The following is an 18618-nucleotide window of genomic DNA, read 5'->3' as shown; positions in this document are numbered from 1 at the left end:
AAAGTTATCCATTATTTAAAAGTAGTTTAAAGAAGCCATCTTTTCTACTGTAAATCAAATACATAGGAACTTTATGCTGTTTAAAAATAAAGTGCAACATACTAGATTTAAAAATTAAAATATGATTATTAAATAACATAACTGACTATCATATTAGTTATTGACCAGAAAGTACTGTAAATTTAAAGTAAAAATACTGGGTTGCCAGCCACAGGACTACTACTGTAAACAACATTTACAGTATAGTACTGTTATTACCAAATATAGTATCCTGCTGTAATATGCATTTTACAGTATTACACTGTCTAAAGCAATTCATTGCATTTATACAGGGGAATACTGTTATTACTGCTTTTCAAACTGTACTTATATTGAATTTGTCATTAAATAATTTAAAATATCATACTTTATGTTTTTTGTTATGACAAAGGAAATGGAAAGCAACATACTCTGAGTTTTAAAACATTTATTTTTTTTTAAGGAAAAAAGTTAATATTTAAAAAAAACCATTTAAAGTGCAGTGAACAGTTATCAATAAACAATACAGCAAAATTATTTACTTCATAGACCCTTTTCACATTTCTGGGTTTCTTAGAAGTCATCATAGTTGGGTAAACTTTTATAGCGGTGAATGAGAGACTTCATTAAATATATTTTTTGTGTTTCCATTTGCACAAATAGTGAAAGAAACCACTTTCAAAAAGAGGGAAAAAAAATAGAGAGCGATTGATAATGGCAGTCAGAAGAGAGAAAGATGTCATTTTTACCATCACACCCATAGCTGCTGTATTAGAAACACCCTCACAGCAGCGTTAACTAGTTTTTTGTAATCTGATGGAAATGTAATGTAATACTTAGTACAGTGTTATAAATGTACATGCATTTTTTAAAATTAAAATATGAAAAACATTGCATGATTTACGATATTGATTATGACTGGTAAAATGTACTATCACAGCCTGTGAAAAGGGTCTATTCTGTGGACTAAAGACAGATAGTTCAAGTTTTTCAAAAATATATTTCACAGTACTGCTCTTCTTTGCACAACATTGCCAGTCTTGGAAATCACTATCCCTTTCTTGTTTCTTGAGCCATCAGATGATTCAGCCTGAAATGACAAAAAACAAAACAAAAAAACGTTGTCAACCGTTTCCAAAGCGGGTTGTAAGAATAATGTATGGTCACTTTTGCCTGTACCGTGCCTATACATAAATGTTACTGCATGAAGCTTTGAGAGCAGAGTTTACTCAGGACTTAACAAATGTGCGGGAAAAAAAATGTAACGTTCCAAGGTCAAACCATTCGTGAAAAAATAGAAGCACGAACGAAAAGCACCAGAAAAGATTGACTTACCGTATACACAGACGAACAATCATTTATCCATCTTCTCATGCTCCAATTTCCAGTTATTCTTGTCACAGGCACAAATGTTTTGATTATTCTGGTGAAAAATTAGTGATGGGGAGTCAACTCAGAAAAAGACGATTCCTCGACCCTTTGCGTTAGAGTCGACTCCAGCACAGGAATCGACTCTCGTTGTCGACTCTGTTGCCGTGTCTAAAATCATTCACTCATGCATTAAAGAGCTGGAACTGTCGCAGAAACAACGTCACAGTCACGTAGTTTTATCCTATATGTAGCTTATTACTTAACAGCCAATTACTTCTTACAATTACTTACTACAACAGCTTTGTAGTTTCATCAGTTTTATATTAATTTGGTTTGCCATGGTATCCTAAGTTTTAATAATAATTTTAAAAAACTGCCAACAAGAATAAACATTAATAAGCATACACGGGGCCTAAAATTAACACTCGCCAAGCACCAAATGAGAGTAAAAATTGGCATTGGCGAGTATATGAAACCATCGCCAGCGGGCTGGTAGACAAATCTAAGAATGAAAAATTGTGAGAAAATTAATATGAACAACGCCTGGGACAGTGCATCGTCACACAAGATTAAGCCATGCCAATTTAAATATTTCAGCTCAAGACGACACAAAAGGGAACTCGATTCTTTACTCGCACGCAGTGTGAGAAGTTTTCTGTTTGCAAAAATCCTGAGCGTTTGCCCAGAAAGCTGCGTCTCAGACAGCACGCAAATACTAAACTGAGCTGTCTTTCAGGGCTTCTTGCGCTTAATTTTTAAATTTAATGTGTCTGTTTATTTCAAAATAAAAGTTCAAAAGTATCCTTCCGGCGGCGCGTGCTGCAAGATGGCCGAACAGCACTAGGCTCCTCACAGTCAGTTGTGTCTTAAATGAACGTTAACATTTAAGAAATAAAATGTATGTGTAACAGTATATTGGATCCATGCAGCTCTAACAAGTTTTATTCAACTGCTTACACACATTTTCAAAACTGCCTCTTTTTTTCAAAACTTTGCACACAAATCCAAGAAATGCACGCACAAAATGCATAACGCCTCACATCTCTTGCAAAATGAAGAACTGCATTCAAAATATCACAAACACATCTCAAAAGAAACATTTGTCCTACGTTGCAAACACCTTTGTCATAATATTCTATTTTTGCATATATCAAATACACAGTTATTCAAAACCTGAAGTTCTTCTTTCATGAACTCCTTTGTACATTTCTGTACAAGACTGAAAGTAATTGGCAGAGAGATGTTAAAAAATTTATGGTAAACGAAAGCAAGATTGAAACCAAACTATTTTTTACTGTAAGCATTTGTGGTTGTGAATACAGTATTACACAGTACGAAAGTAAAGAAATACATCAACCATGTGTAGTTGGACAGAAACAATAGCTGTGTGAGGAAAAAGGAAAGCAAGATACTTCCTGTTAGAATTGTGTGTTGTGTTTTTAAAAAAGTGTTTTATGAAGCTGAAAACTAAGTTGAAGGCCGAGGATTAGTGTGGTTTTGCAGATTTGGTGAGTGGTTCTGGTGTTTGAGTGTCAGGTTTCAGAAATTGTGTGACAAGGATTTTGTGTGTAAGCAGTTGAAAAAAATAAAGTGACAGCAGTCTAATATTCCTGCAGCTGTCTGTGTTTTTAATGTTAATCAAACAAAAAAAGACAAAGAATCACTCATTGCTCTTGACTGAATTACTTTTCTATCTTTATAAGGATTAATCTATGTTTCATGGCTGGTAAAAAAAAAAATATTAATGGCTAGTAAAGGTTTAAAGTCATGGCCATTGGCAGGTTTGGCAAAAAGGCCCTGACTGTACATTATTGTATGCATTTAGACTAGATATTATATTTAGTATCTTGAACGTAATCCCTCCCTCACCCAAACATTTAGATGAATTAATTAAAAAAATATTACCTTCTCTCTCATTTATTTAACTCTGAAATAAGATTTATCCAAGTCTTTTTCTCTTGACTTTTGCCTCTTTAAAATTACGTCATCTTTTCTAGGTAAAGTCAACTCTAAACCGGACTAATATGGCCAGTCATGTTAAAAGTGTGCCGTTTTAATAAAGGTAGTTTTAGGCTTTGTGTAAGGAAAAATAATAGCCTACATTTAGTGTAATAATGAAGCCAATCATGTATTCTTATTGCCGACCCTGTTTTGACAAAGTAAATGGAGAAAAGGAGTCGATATCGGGAGTCACTCCTATAGTGGGAGTCGGGAATCGGAGTTGACTCCGAAAAACACTGAATCGAACACCCCAATGATAAATATATTATCCATCTTCTCTAACAGGGTCACAGGCAAACTGATGTTTGAAAAGCAAACCAGCACTCACAAAAGCTTAAAAGTACACACCAATTCACTCAAACGTCTATTAGACATAAAACACATAAAACGCATTGGGAGAAGTTAAAGGGTTAGTTCACCCAAAAATGAAAATTCTGTCATTTATTACTCACCCTCATGTCGTTCCACACCAGTAAGACCTTCGTTAATCTTCGGAACACAAATTAAGATATTTTAGTTGAGATCCGATGGCTCCGTGAGGCCTCCATAGGAAGCAATGACATTTCCTCTGTCAAGATCCATAAAGGTACTAAAAACATATTTAACCCTTTCGCACGTAAGTTTTAAATATTCTGGCTGACCCCCCAGCGTGAGTTTTTTAAGGCGACTGTAATTTAGAACGTATCACTTTATGGTTTCCATGGTGACGCGTCATTGCTTGTTATGTGACACACCGCAGCACTGTATGAATGATGATCTGCTTTCATTTAATTTTTCCTTTTTTATTCAAAATATTCACAAATTTGTTAACTATAGCATGAAATATCTAATATTCCGATTGCCAAATATGTGCAAGTGGATGCGTTTTGCTGTTTAAACACCTTTATAACGATCGCGTTAGTTGAGCCATATGACCGATGGCGCCGCCATGTTAGTTTGCGCCGCACAGAGAATCGGATCTATTGGATTTACAACCCGTGAATTTATCCACTTCTCCCGAAATACATGAAAGTAAGTGTGCCGGTGAACTGGGGAAGAATAGAGTAAGCTTTTAAGTTACTTTCACAATGTGTATCTGATATGAATTAAACGTGTTGTCAGGTTATAATGGAAAGGGTTGTTATTTCCGCTTCTATAGACATCATTGTGTATTTTACAAAAAATATATTGTTTTGTTAGTACTCATGTGTATTTAAATGTCTGAAACCTGAAATTAACATTATTTGGTTGAAAACACTGCATATATGTGATATATGAAAAGCGCTGCGCGCGTCCATCTCTGGTTTAGCGCCAGTTAAAGCGCGCACGCACATTTGAATTTGGCAGTTGATCACATAATGCACTGAACGTTCTAATCACACCGGTGTGATCGTACGCTCCTGGGGCCAGCCAAGACTGATCACACCGGTGTGATCGTACGTGTTAAAGGGTTAAATCAGTTCATGTGAGTACAGTGGTTCAATATTAATATTATAAAGCGACGAGAATATTTTTGGAGTGCCAAAAAAACAAAATAACGACTTATAAAGTGATGGCCAATTTCAAAACACTGCTTCAAGAAGCATCGGAGCACAAATGAATCAGTGTATCGAATCTGCTGTTCGGAGCGCCAAAGTCACGTGATTTCAGCCGTTGGCAGTTTGACACGCGATCCGAATCATGATTCGACACATTGATTCATTTGTGCTCCGAATCTTCCTGAAGCAGTGTTTTGAAATCGGCCATCACTAAATAAGTCATTATTTTGTTTTTTTGGCGCACCAAAAATATTCTCGTTGCTTTATAATATTAATATTGAACCACTGTACTCACATGAACTGATTTAAATATGTTTTTAGTACCTTTATGGATCTTGAGAGAGGAAGTGTCATTGCTCCCTATGGAGGCCTCACGGAGCCATCGGATTTCAACTAAAATATCTTAATTTGTGTTCCGAAGATTAACGAAGGTCTTACGGGTGTGGAACGGCATGAGGGTGAGTAATAAATGACAGAATTTTCATTTTTGGGTGAACTAACACTTTTCTTTGATTTAGACACATTTTCTTGATCTAGAAACTTGAAATAAAAAAAAATAAATAAAAAAATCAATCCCATAATGCAATGCCTCTACAGTAATGATACCGCAACTACTTTTTTAGTCTTTTTGTGGAAGATGACTTGAATTTAACATATTTCCTTGCTCAAGAGAAAAGAACGCCATGGTTGACAATGATAAATAATGAATTAACAGTTTTAACAAAAATGGACCATGTTAATCATAGTTTCAGCCAAAACATGCTAGTTATTGTTATAAAACTAATGTGGTATTTGCCACCACTGCCATTTAAATATAAAATAATCATAAAATAAACAAAAAGACAAAGATTTTGAAAGCTTCTAAGCACTGTGGTTGTAGAAGATCATATAAAAATTAAATATTTTTATTGCGAGTTGATGAAAAAAGTTAAATTATAAAATCTAAAAAGAATCAAAATATAACACTTACTAAAATATTTTAATGTTTTATTTGTTTACCTGCATGTCATATGACTATTATACAACATCAGAGAACTGCGAGTGATAATGCAATGTGTTAAATTATTGAAATTATTAAATTTCAGGGGGTACTTCATGTAAATATTTGAGGTCAAAGGGGTTTGGCTGAGAAAAAAAAAAAAAAAGGTCTTGCAGTCATAAAAATAACAGTAGTAAATGTGACATCTTCAATGGTGGAACTATGGTTACCATGATACATTTTTGTAAAGAAGATCATGAAAAGTCCAAATGTCAAATTTCAAGGTGACTCACTGTCATTCAAATCTTTTCGCTGGCTTTGGGCCTTTGACTCATGATTAATGGACGCGATCCCAGTCTAGAGCCCACCTTTTCTACATCTGAAGAGCATTACGGCGGCACTTGAGCTCATGGAATGAAATTTAATGAGGGTGGAGCCTCAGGGGTGCAGAGCTATCTGTTATCCCCCCATGACCCAAAAGAGAGTAGCCATCCTCTCTTTTATAACACACAGGAAACTCAAACAAGCTGCCCTGAACGAACTGAGGTGTGCTTGTTCTAGTGGAGCAGACGACATCCACGATAGATTCTGAAGATGTGACCTGCACATTCAGAGCGAGACTCCGCTTTAAATAACTAGATTGTCTTGTTCTACGGCTATCTTTTCAGTCAACATAATGCAGCATTCTCACATGTCAACACCCAGATCTGATCGTCGGCCTGCAGTGCGTCACTGGAGGATTCATTCACTTTTTAGGGAGTTTAAAAAGCAGACTAAAAAAAAAAGTAGGTTTAAGACTCTTGAGGAGTCAAAACACAAAGGACTCAAAGTGAAGAAGAGCTTCATTGTTCATATAGACAGACAGACAGATGGATAGATAAAACAATGGATGGATGGATAGACAGACAGACAGACAGACAGACGAAAGATAGGGCCTGCTTTACAGCAAAGAAAATAAATACAGGCTAATCAATTAAAAGAATTCTGTAATTACTTACTTTCATTCAATAATTTTGTTGTGTGTTCGACAGAAAAATTAGCAGCATATGGGTGACTAATGATAGAGTCATTTTTGGATGAATATTACTTTTCATCAGTAAATAAACAGATAAAGAAGAAAATAAATGAAAACCAAACTTTTAAAAAGTCACCAGTCTTCCAAAAAGATTAGATAAAGTGATCAAATTACTCTTTTGTAATACAAAACATAGCTTTTTTTCGGCACAAAACTGTCATCCATGGGAAATGAGGAACTTGAGAGAGTGCAAACAAGGAAGGAAAAAAGAAAACGACAAAGAGAAAACAGATAATCAAGAAGCCAACATTACCATTCGTCAGACGCAGCCAGTGAAGCGTAGTGCGATTGGCCAGAGAAAGAGCAAGCAGACATCTCACCTTTTCCTGAGTGCAAGGGCCTCTGACGCGCATAAAAGGGTTTTTGGTTTGAACAGGAACAAGGGAAGGAATGTAGTATGGAAGGGTGAAAAAAGAAATGCAAGGTGCAGAGAAAAGAAAGGGGGTGGCAAACAAAGCAAGAGAATAATTAGAAAGAACAATCATGTAACACTTGAGAAAACACTCAGAGAAGACCGCCAACAGGTCCAAGACCTTCTTGGCGAGCATATTGGGACGCTTTTAGTGAAAGCCGCAAAGAATGATACACATTAGTCTTTTCATTTACTTGGAAAATTCCAAAACCACTGATAGTTGACTGTTTGAAATGGACTCAGTGAAGACATCTGTTCTCCGTGTGTCCCAAATAAAAGAGACAAGAACCGCAGCACTCTGTCTCACCTCGTTCCAGTCTGAATGTCATGGGCTTTAACTGAAATGATGACAACAGGCCATTCAACTTCTTTTGAAAGGTTGCCCAACCTCAACCAGCAGCTGTCTCTACCACAGTCTGGGGAACTACTGTGTAATGTACCTTGGTTTAGCACTGATTAGCTGTACGCTCTTCCAGAATAGCCGAAGAATTCCCAAACTCAAGGATGCAACCAGATATTTATGGTGATTATGGTGATCAAATATAAATGGCTGAGGCCATTAAAAAAAAGAAAAGAAAAAAAAAAACACCATCCACTAAATATTCACTAATCGGAGTACTGGGAGTTCTCCAGCTTCTGTTCTACTCTTACACATGAAGCTTGGCATTGTGTATTGCAAAATTGGCTTGCAATGTTCCTCATTTGTAAGTTGCTTTGGAAAAAGCCTCTGCTAAAATACTAAATGTAAATGTACATGGCATACCTACCTCAATGCAGGGATATTAAAAGTAGGGCTGCCCCCTAATAGTCGACGAGAAGAGGCTCAGTCGACAAATTTAAATTAGTAGGTTGGTCAAGTTGTAGCCTAGCGTTAGCCACTTTATATTGGCTGCTCTCTCTAACTAATAAAAGACAAGTTGATAATAAAAATAAAAATAAAAAAAAAAGTAAAGTAACAATACCGTTTTTTCTACAGTATCAGTCAAAGAGTCTTTGAGAAATTTAATTACAGGTGTGCTTATCAATCTTAGACAAATTAAATCAGTGCACATCTATTACATAGGCCTAATGCCTGTAAGCAGTGTATATTTAAAATACGTGCAAACAGCCCAACTTGTTGCCAGAGGCTATTTACACCAATTATTACAATAACTATTTACACTCGTTATTGCCGAACTCGCTCTACTTCCTTGACGTATCAGATCGGAAAAGAATTTATTTACAATAAAAATGAAATTATTGGAAACGTGGAAATAAAGTGTATAACGTATGTTTAATAATTAAGTATTTATTTTATTTTTCCATTTCTATAATTTAGATAATGAAAATGTATTAAAGGTGCCCTAGAATGGAAAATTGAATTTACCTTGGCATAGTTAAATAATAAGAGTTCTGTACATGGACATGACATACCATGGGCCTCAAACACCATTGTTTCCTCCTTCATATGTAAATCTCGTGCGTGAAAAACACCACGGAAAAACAGGCGAATCTCAACATAACACCAACTGTGACGCAACAGTCGGGATCATTAATATGTACGCCCCTAACTTTTGCATATACCAGCCCATGATCAAAGCAAGCCAGTATTAACGTCGTGGAGCTTCACAGCCGAATCATCAGACGTTCTGCAAGTATTAAGAAGCAAGCAAGCAGTGACAATAGCGAAAATGGCAGATGGATCGATAATAACTGTTCATGATGCATGATATCATGATCTATTTAGTCATATTTGTAAATTGTCTTTCTAAATGTTTTGTTAGCATGTTGCTAATGTACTGTTAAATGTGGTTAAAGTTACCATTGTTTCTTACTGTATTCACAGAGACCAGAGACATCTCGTTATTTTCATTTTTAAACGCTTGCAGTCTGTATAATTCATAAACGCATCTTCATTTTTTATAAATCTCTCCAACAGTGTAGCTTGAGCCACGTTAGCCACGGAGCACTATCAAACTCATTCAGAATCAAATGTAAACATCCATAAAAATAATTACCATACTTCCGAGATCTGATATGCTGCATCATGAACACTTTGTAAAGATCCATTTTGAGAGTCATATTAGCTGTGTGAACTTATTCTATTGTTTATGCAATGTTTAATGCGAGTTGTGAGCTTGGGGGTGGGAAGCACGAGCATTTAAAGGGGACACGCACTGAATCTGCGCATTTTTAATTATACCCCAAAAAAGGCAGTTAAAACATGGTATAATAAAATAATCTATGGGGTATTTTGAGCTGAAACTTCACAGACACATTCTGGGGACACCTTAGACTTATATTACATCTTGTGAAAGTGTGTTCTAGGGCACCTTTAATAAAAGAAACTATGGGAGTTTACATGGCACAATTTAAATCAATTTAATTAACAAAATGTAAGAAACTAATTGAGGAAATTTAAAAAAAAAAAAGTGTTCAGTTAGATTTTCATTTTTGGTGTAGTAGTTAAAACAATGTTGAGAATAATCCATGTAAAAATGTACATTTAAATAAATTGCATACAAAATGTAAAGGAAATAACTCAAATGTTTTCAGAAAGTGTTCAGCTGGATATTAGTTTTTACTGTGGTAGCGAAATCAAAATGTGAAATGTCAAGAATTGCCAATGCAAAAATTTTAAATCTACAAAATCAGTCTACACACACACACACAAAAAAAAGCACAGCTGGGTCTTGCTGTTAAAAGTGTTTTTACAACAACATACTTTGAGCTACATTTCTCAAACTGGCCAATGACAGACAAATGAGGACTTTGAGAAAAGAGCTTACTTAGCAAAACACATGCCAAACTTCATGCCCAGGCAAGCCTGTGTAACAAAGAGTTTACATTCCAGATGTACAAAAGGGAGTAGACAATGTAATTTAAAGGAGTGACAGACATTACAAAACACAGCTTTAAGAGAAACTCATCATTACTGGTAACAAAGAGCAAAAAGTTAAACTCAAAAAAGTTTGTGTGTTCATCGGCAGGTCTTATAGTTCAAGATACAGTTTACTTTCAAAGTGACGAGCATTTAAGAGCATATTCTTCTTTGAAGAGTTTTCAAGAGAGCAATAGTTGTAGCCAAGTTATACATTTGCATTCAATCAGACTTCTTTTCTTTATTTTTTGCTTACATAAATGCCTACATTGTAAAAAATGTTTTTCAAAGTTGTAAATAAAGATTGTAGGAAAAATACCATTTAGTTATTCTATTTCAATGTATTACTTGCCATTTCTTCACAAGTGTGAAATCTACTAGCAATTTCTAAATGAAAACTGTTTCAAAGGAAATCCTACACCAATCATTTTTTTCCAGTGTTAACAAACAAGCACAGATATTTAACCTGACTCAATGATAACATCAGACTGTACCGCAGGCCTTTGAACCCTTGTGTGCTTACAGATTAAGCATTTGCAGGAGCTATCAGGTCAAAGATTTTATTGCACTGGTTAAAAGACCAACCTGATTGATGACGTAGACGCCGTAGTCCAGTTGCTGGCGCTGTAGGATTGGGTGCAGATAATATAGCCAGTACTTCAGATGTTCATCACGGTTCCTGAAGGGGATGATCATGGCCACCTTCTGCTGGGCGATGCAGTCTGTGGGTTTAAAGCGCCCGCCGGGCTGCAACGCAGGGTTCTCGGACCTCACAAGGTCTAGGGTGACCGGGTCAGAGAACTCAACCCGGAGTGCACCCACTAGAAGAACCAAGACACAAATTGCATGCTTTATTATGGAGACATAAATCTTATTTTCTTAACTGCAATATTGAGACTGGATGATTTCAGCCATTAAAAACCAACCAAACCATGTCTCCTTAGAGAACTCATTCTTATTCATTGCACTACGGTGGTATCCAATTACATTATCATACTACTGTTGCTCCAAGCAGCAGTGTCAATGTTGTCTGACAAAAGAGAAATATCCAGGACAAAATAAGAGTGGAACACAAAGCTTCTCTTCCAATTTTTCCATTACGACACAGCACTTCAAGGAAGTCAATTAAACAGCAAGCATCAGTGGATAATGTGAAAACTACCAAGTAATACTTATGCAAGAGACAAGAAATTGCTGTATTGTCAATAAAACGTTACGCAGAGGGGTAAATGTTAACATCCAGAGACTCGACAGCTGTAAAAACATGCTTTTGTTTTTGGAATCTGGACTGAGAGAACACAAAGTGACAGGTCACATCATTTATAACAAACACAAATTTCTCAGAAATACTAAACTCTGCTGAATAATACTACATTGGCAAAATGATTCTTTATTCTGTATTCTTTATATAAAAAAGAGACTATTTTATTTAAAAACAAGTTAAACAACCAATCTAAACCAGCGAAAACGCACAGAAATGGGTGAATTTAAAGAATTCTGTCCAGAACAGCCTGGTGTATATTTAAACACAAAATGAAAATGTATATTTTGAAAGTTAAGCCTATTTTTTTCATTTGCAGTCGTCATGAAGAAAATCTCATGGTATAAAAACAATTAAAAGTCCTTCATTTTCTTTATGTAAAATGTCTCTTGTGAGACTCACCCAACTAAAAAGACAAGCACATAAAAATTAGAATAAAAAAATAAATAAATAAATAGAATGGTCAACACCAGCTATTTTAATTCATGCTAACATCAGCTAGTATTTTTAATATTTTTGAAAAGACTCTTATTGAATACAACGTTCAATAGAACAGCAACTATTTAAAACAGTAATGTTTTGTAACATTATAAATGAATACGGTCACTTTTGAACAATTTATTGCATCCTTGGGAAATAAAAGTTTACACATCTTTTATTTTAACCTTACTGAAAATGAGAAATGTTTCTTAAGCATCAAATTATCATGTTAGAATGATTTCTGAAGGATCATGTGACACTGAGACTGGAGTAATGATGCTGAAAATTCAGCTTTGACATCAGATTCCATATATATTCTAAATTAACAATATAATAATAAATATATACTTCAACATATTTATTACATATTTAACTCCATTTGCACAAATATAGATCTTTAAAACAGCAACTCACCCAAGCGAGGGGGATTGTCAGGGCATGTTTCCAGCTTTCTCTCAGTGTGTGTGACATTAGTCAGAGATGGCGGTCTAATATCCTCTGTAGTGACTTTCTGCTCGGTCAGTTTCCTATGGATCTGAGGACTTTGCTGGTTTTGTACGAAGGCTTGCCTTGAATCTGAATTTCTCATATAATATATTATAGTCACAGAAATGTGAAGCAAACACAACACAACCACAAGAGAGCAAGTCCTGTGCAAAAGACTGAAATTCACAGCCGCATCCGGCATTGTAGAAATCCTGGATACGCTTTTAAATATGTATATCTATTAAACAAAAATATAATTAAGTTATTTACAATCTAACCCAGTCACTTCCTATGTATGCCCCACTTCCTGGGCTTTTGGAGAACATATATTTATTTATTTATATACTAAATTACAAGTTAAATTCCCTATCAGATACGGTTTTACTTATAAAAAATAAAATGTAATATATATATTTATTTATATAAATGTCTCAACCGATTCCACATTATCTTAAATAATTCAACAGCTTAGCTCCGTTCTCATAACACGCAGTCCACTACATTTGGCTTATTTCCTTGAATTAAAACCACAACGTTATTACAGCTAAAACTATCCAAAAACCGAAGTTTGAACTTCAGTCCTGATCATGACTGACGTTTAAACGTGTATGAACGCAAAAATGAAGTCCGTTATCAAGTTTACTGGAGTGACGAAAACTGAAGTAAAACTCTCTTTCACATCCAAATAAAGTTCAACGTCAGCCGAAGGAATCTTCTTAAAAACCACAACTTCTCCAGATTCCCAATGTTTTACATGACAGATCTCCGTGGTACAAACAGATATCGCGAGGGAGATGGCGATAAGTTTCCGGACATATTCCAAACCAGCCCTTACCGTAACGGGTCTAGCTTTTAGATCGGCTGATGTGCGCTGGGGAAGAGCTCAGTTTCAGCTGGATAGACTATGCAAGGCGGATTTGTTGTTGAGTATGACTTGTAGATTAGCGAAAGAGCTAGATGCGTCATCAAATGAAGCCAGCTACAGTGAAGAACAAATTCAGCTTTAAAATAAAAGCATTCGAGTCAAACGTAGCAGTACGAATCAAAAATCGCTTGGTTGGCCAAGAAGACCCACTAAAATGAATAAAGAAATGTAATCCAAGAATTCAATCCATATGTTTACTTATACTTTGGTTTTGTTTATCTAACAATACTTGAAATCTACTAGGCTTATTTTATAATGTGAATCAATCAGTTACTAATTCAAAATGCTTTCCCACTGGCATTGTTATTTTTTAGTATCATTGAGATTTTTATTAATATTTTGAATTAGTTTTGTCTTTATATTTTTCATTTAAAGTTTTAGTAAATTAGTTGTGTGGTTTTGCCATTTTTATTAGTTTACTGTAATTATTATGTCTGTATAGTTTTTATTCATTTTTATTTCGGTTTTAGATTTTATTTTAGTAGGCCTAAATTTAGTAATTCAAGTTAGAAATGTTGACTTAGCAACTACATGAGTTTATTTCAATTAACATTTATTATATTTCAAGTAAGAGAATGTTTTTTATGGTCTAAGTTTTAGTTAACTATAATAACCCTGCCCACTGGTCACAGATGTGACTACTGCCATGTTTAATGCCATGAGTCAATATGAGCAATTTTCTTAATAGATTATGAATGGAATGAATGGAAATGACTAATATGTGGTGAAAATATGATTATGTGTGAGTTAAAGATATATTCTTAACGTTTATGGTACTTACCAGTTTCTTTCTTTCTTTTTGTTTTTTCTTTCTTTCATTCTTTCATACAGAATGGTAAGTGCTTCTCACGTAGGTGTTTAGCGCAGCCTTGTGGTCAAAAAGGAATATTACATTATAATTGTAAAATACAGCGCCCCTAGCGAAACTTTCTTGCTTTTTATGTTTTTTTCTCGATTGCTAACACACTTCAACTAATTCATTTGGCACAAAACCGTTCATTCACTACTCAAAACGTTTAACACATTTCACTTGTTTTCACTAATATTCCAATTTTCTTAATGATTTCTGCAAAACTACACAAAATGCCCTCATTACAAAGGATTAACCATTTTCTCATTCATAAAATATATAATATAGCCTAATTAACTCAAGTGTCACAAAGTGAACTCAAGTAGCACATATTTATTTATGAGTAAACATAACAGTTTTTAAAAGGCAGCAGCTAGGCCTATTTGAACTAAGTGGAAAACAGTGATAGATGCCATTTACACTAGGTCTATAAACTAGATTCTATTTACACTGAGTGAAAACAGCGATAGATTCTATTTATATAATGGCAGATACTATTTACACCTCAGTGTATATATATATATATATATATTTTTTTTTTTTTTTTTTTTTTTTTTTTTTCACACTTGTCTCATGATGTGATCAAACCATACCAGTGCAAGTATATGTGCACTGAATATTGGTATAAACAATGAATGGAAACAATCTGAGAGGGAGAGGAGGAAGAGTATGTGTAAGAGGTGGTGGACAAGGATGAAGAGGAAGAGGATAAGAATGAGAAAGAGCAAGATGTGGAGAGAGTTGTCAAGGCTGGATCCGGCACACCAGAGGGTTTTCCCTTAATTTGCCACAAAAGGGACATCATTGCCTGTGATGTGGACAAAGTCCTCAGGCAGAATAAATCTCTCATTGCTAACTTTTTTTAGTGTACTGTATACTTTTCATTTGACCTTTTGGGCTTTTGCAGTTGGACTACTGCATTTTTACAGTTTGTAAGTGCTGAATATGCAGACATTCAAAACCATACAATTTTCAGTACAATACTATACTTGCAATACATACAGTATACAACATTTTCAGCTTACTAAATTGCAATTACTATACTTTTTATGTAATTGCAATTTTTTTACTGTATAGGCTACAATATTATTTCTGTAACTACATGATCTGAAAGCTGTGTTCTCCCTTTTTAATGTAGTGTCTAATGAATGTTCTGCAGCATTATATATTGACTGGCTGTGTGTTGTCAGGGTTATGTCTCGTTTATGTGTTTGTGTTTGCTTGAGTTTGACTGAGGGTATGTTTACACGACAACGATATAGTTAAAACGGAGACGTTTTTCCTTTGAGTTTTCCGCGTACAGACGACACCATTGTCAAAACGATCCCCATTCAAATCCGTGAAAATGACTAAAAACGCTGTATTCTGCTGGCAGGCCATTAGATTAGATAAACAATATAGGCTGCGTCCGAAAACTGGAAAATGCTGCCTTCTGAGGACACATTTCAAGGTAGTAAGGCATCAAGGCACGTCCGAATCCAATGTTAGCTTCACTTCCTGTCTCATGAGATACCTTCCTCGGATCGATTTTTGAAGGAAGCATAGATGTATCCTTAGCTGCCTTTGATATCCCACAATCCTGTGCTTTCCATTCTGTGACAGTTGAGCTAGAAAAATAAAGATGGCGTCCGAAAGTTGCGTTTGCTGCTCATTTTGTGTATAAATGTACGATTTTGATCAACATATTTCAATTTTGATATCATTTCTATCGAGAAATTACTACTGTAATAATTAAATATTTGTTTAGTTCTGTTTAGTTTAGTTGCTGTAGATCATTAAACTGTTAGGCTGCCTCAGAAGTCTGTCCGAAATCAATTTCGTGAGGTACCTTCATGCACAAACGCTGCCGTACAAGTCATTCTCTTATAAGACAGCGAGGCAGCAAGACAGCTACCTAGATTTTCGGACGCGGCCATCGACTGGACATGTAATGCGCATGTGTATGACGTCATCGTTTTAACAGATTCGCGTTTTTGTTGTTTACTCGGAGACCGTTTTCAAAAACTTGCACTTTGAAACCCGTTTTCAGGCCACCAAAACGCCGTTTTCGTGTAAATTGTCAGTTCATAAGACGACTACGTCGTTTTGGTGGCCTGAAAACGGGTTTCAAAGTGCAAGTTTTTGAAAACACCGTTGTCATCTCCGTGTAAACAGCAAAAACACGAATCTGCGAAAGTGATGGTGACGTAATGCACATGCGTATTACGTTTTTTAACCCTACTGCACATGTTGGTGGCACATGAAAAAAAAAAAAAAAATATTCCACATCATTTTTTGGTTCATTTGGGAACATTTTATCGATTCAAAAACAAAAACAAAAAAACAAATTCCCCCCACCCTCCCCCAACCCCAAAATAGAGAAAATTATCATCAAAATCAAAAAAAAAAAAAAAAAAATCATTAAGTAAAAAGGGGAAAACACTTGAAAGACATTGATATATTGAATTTGATACATGCATAGGTCTGTATCATGTAGTGTGCTATGCTATATAATGTACTTCATGTGATAAGATTTCACTCCGTACGAAACTTCAAAAAGCACTTCTTCTCTGCTGTGACATAGTGGTGTATGTTACAATTTTTGCACATCACTTTGAGTGTTCCTGCACACCCAGGAACCTTGCATCTTCCCTTCTTATAATACATTATGGCCAATGAGAGGTACTGTCTAAAAACCTCCTCGAAAAGTACCCCTTATCGCACAACGTTGCCCTCAGGCAACGAAAAGAAAAACTGAATTTCTGAACATGCAAAATAAAAAAAAAAACTTCATAAAACCTGACAAAAGGCTTCTCTACACCTTCATACACGCCCACATATTTTTTTATGTACAGTTCATGTCGTTTTAAATAAGATAACTAAAGCAAATTATTTTGCCGCCTTCTCACACAATGTGCTCCTGTGACCATGTGTCAGAACAGGACGTCCCACCTCTTGATATTGACTCCAACACCTTACTGGACTGTTATTTGTTACTTTCTCGACCTTTCTAATTGGTTGTAATCATTTAAAGAAAAATTTACTAAACATAGGGCTTAAGAAAACTTTCCGTTGCCTGAGGGCAACGCTGTGCTGTAGAGGGTTAAGTTTATCGACCTTATTTTTCAACGTGTCTTCTGTGAATGTGCAAGACTTCCGATTTATTAGCCACTATAGGGAAGTAAGGAGAAGGATATCAAAGTGCAGTAAACTGTAAAATGGCCATTCCACCGAATGGGTGACATTTGCTTGTTGAAAATTTAAAATTAAACTTTATTTTTTGTATTTTTTTCAACACTTAATCAAATACTACACATATTTAAAATTCAAAATGTTTATTGGTCAATCTCTGGCAACTTTTTTTTTTTTTTTTTTACAAGGTTTCAAAGCAGAATACGGATGTTTTCTCAGTCATGTTACCAAAACTCATGTGCTGTTTAAAAAGCATGTTTAAAAGCATGACTAAGTAAAAATTGGCATATAGATGTCTTCAGGCCAGGACTCTTATCACACACGTGAAGTTTGGGGCAGATCGAGTTACAACAGCTCCCTTCCTCTTTCACAGAGAAACATCAGACTTTGTCAGGCCGCCACAGACACACCCTTCAATGAAAACTCAAAATCTTTGCAATTTAACATTGCTAAGGCCTTATGATTAGACTGACAACGTGATGTTGATCTGGTTAAATCTCTATGTGGAGTCAATCACAGTGTAAAACATGACATTTTCTGTGTCCCGCAGGTGGCACTATGACTGTAACTGAATATTGTTATGAAGATGTCTTCAGGTCAGGACTCTAATAAAACATGTGAAGGTTGGAGTAGGCCTAGATCTGACATTGTATAGCCTACCCGAGTTACAACAACTTCCTGTTTCATGGCGAAACATCAAACTTTGTCAGGCCACCACGGACACACCCTTCGGCGAAAATACTAGATCTTCGCAAAGAAACGTAGCAAAGGTCTTTAGATTAGACTGACCAAATATGACATTGATCTGAAAAAAGCTCTAGGAGGAGTTGGTTAAAGTACAACATGGAAATGGCAAAAAATGACAAGTTAATTCAAAATATCTGACTTCCTGTTTGGTTTCAGATTTTGCTCCAAGAGACTTTTTTGTAGGTATTGGGCTGTTAAATGCGTGTACCGAATTTCAAAATCTACGTGAAATGTAGCGCGAGGGGCGCTATCGAGCCATTTTGCCACGCCTAATTCTGCAACCCATAACAGACATAAATTTTCACCACTTCTGATGCGTGTGCAAAGTTTCATGAGTTTTCGAGCACGTTTAGGTTTAGGCCCTCAAAAATACGATTCACTTTGGAGAAGAATAATAATAAGAAGAAACAGAGCAATTCCAATAGGGTCCTCACACCATCGGTGCTCGGGCCCTAATAAGTCACT

The 18618-nt window shown here is 35.5% G+C and overlaps 1 protein-coding gene across 2 annotated transcripts in view; it reads right to left on the bottom strand.

Annotated features, from left to right (window-relative positions):
- The window catches only part of b4galt1l (DP-Gal:betaGlcNAc beta 1,4- galactosyltransferase, polypeptide 1, like), a 30132-nt gene extending 16769 nt beyond the window's left edge, over window positions 1-13363 (bottom strand). Inside the window, exons 1-3 of one of the 2 annotated variants that reach the window (XM_048175585.1) lie at window positions 12389-13363; window positions 10819-11054; window positions 1031-1108 (exon numbers count right to left, since the gene is read on the bottom strand). In XM_048175585.1, the coding sequence (XP_048031542.1) occupies window positions 1031-1108; window positions 10819-11054; window positions 12389-12662 (588 nt within the window). In that variant the 5' untranslated portion in view covers window positions 12663-13363. The remainder of the gene's footprint in view (window positions 1-1030; window positions 1109-10818; window positions 11055-12388) is intronic. The other variant, XM_048175586.1, reaches the window with a different exon arrangement.
- Window positions 13364-18618: the final 5255 nt, after the last annotated feature.

Source organism: Megalobrama amblycephala, linkage group LG23, assembly GCF_018812025.1.
Source record: "Megalobrama amblycephala isolate DHTTF-2021 linkage group LG23, ASM1881202v1, whole genome shotgun sequence".
Taxonomy (NCBI): Eukaryota; Metazoa; Chordata; class Actinopteri; order Cypriniformes; family Xenocyprididae; genus Megalobrama; species Megalobrama amblycephala.
Note: the sequence above shows the minus strand (reverse complement) of the source record. Positions and strands in the feature narration are given on the sequence as shown.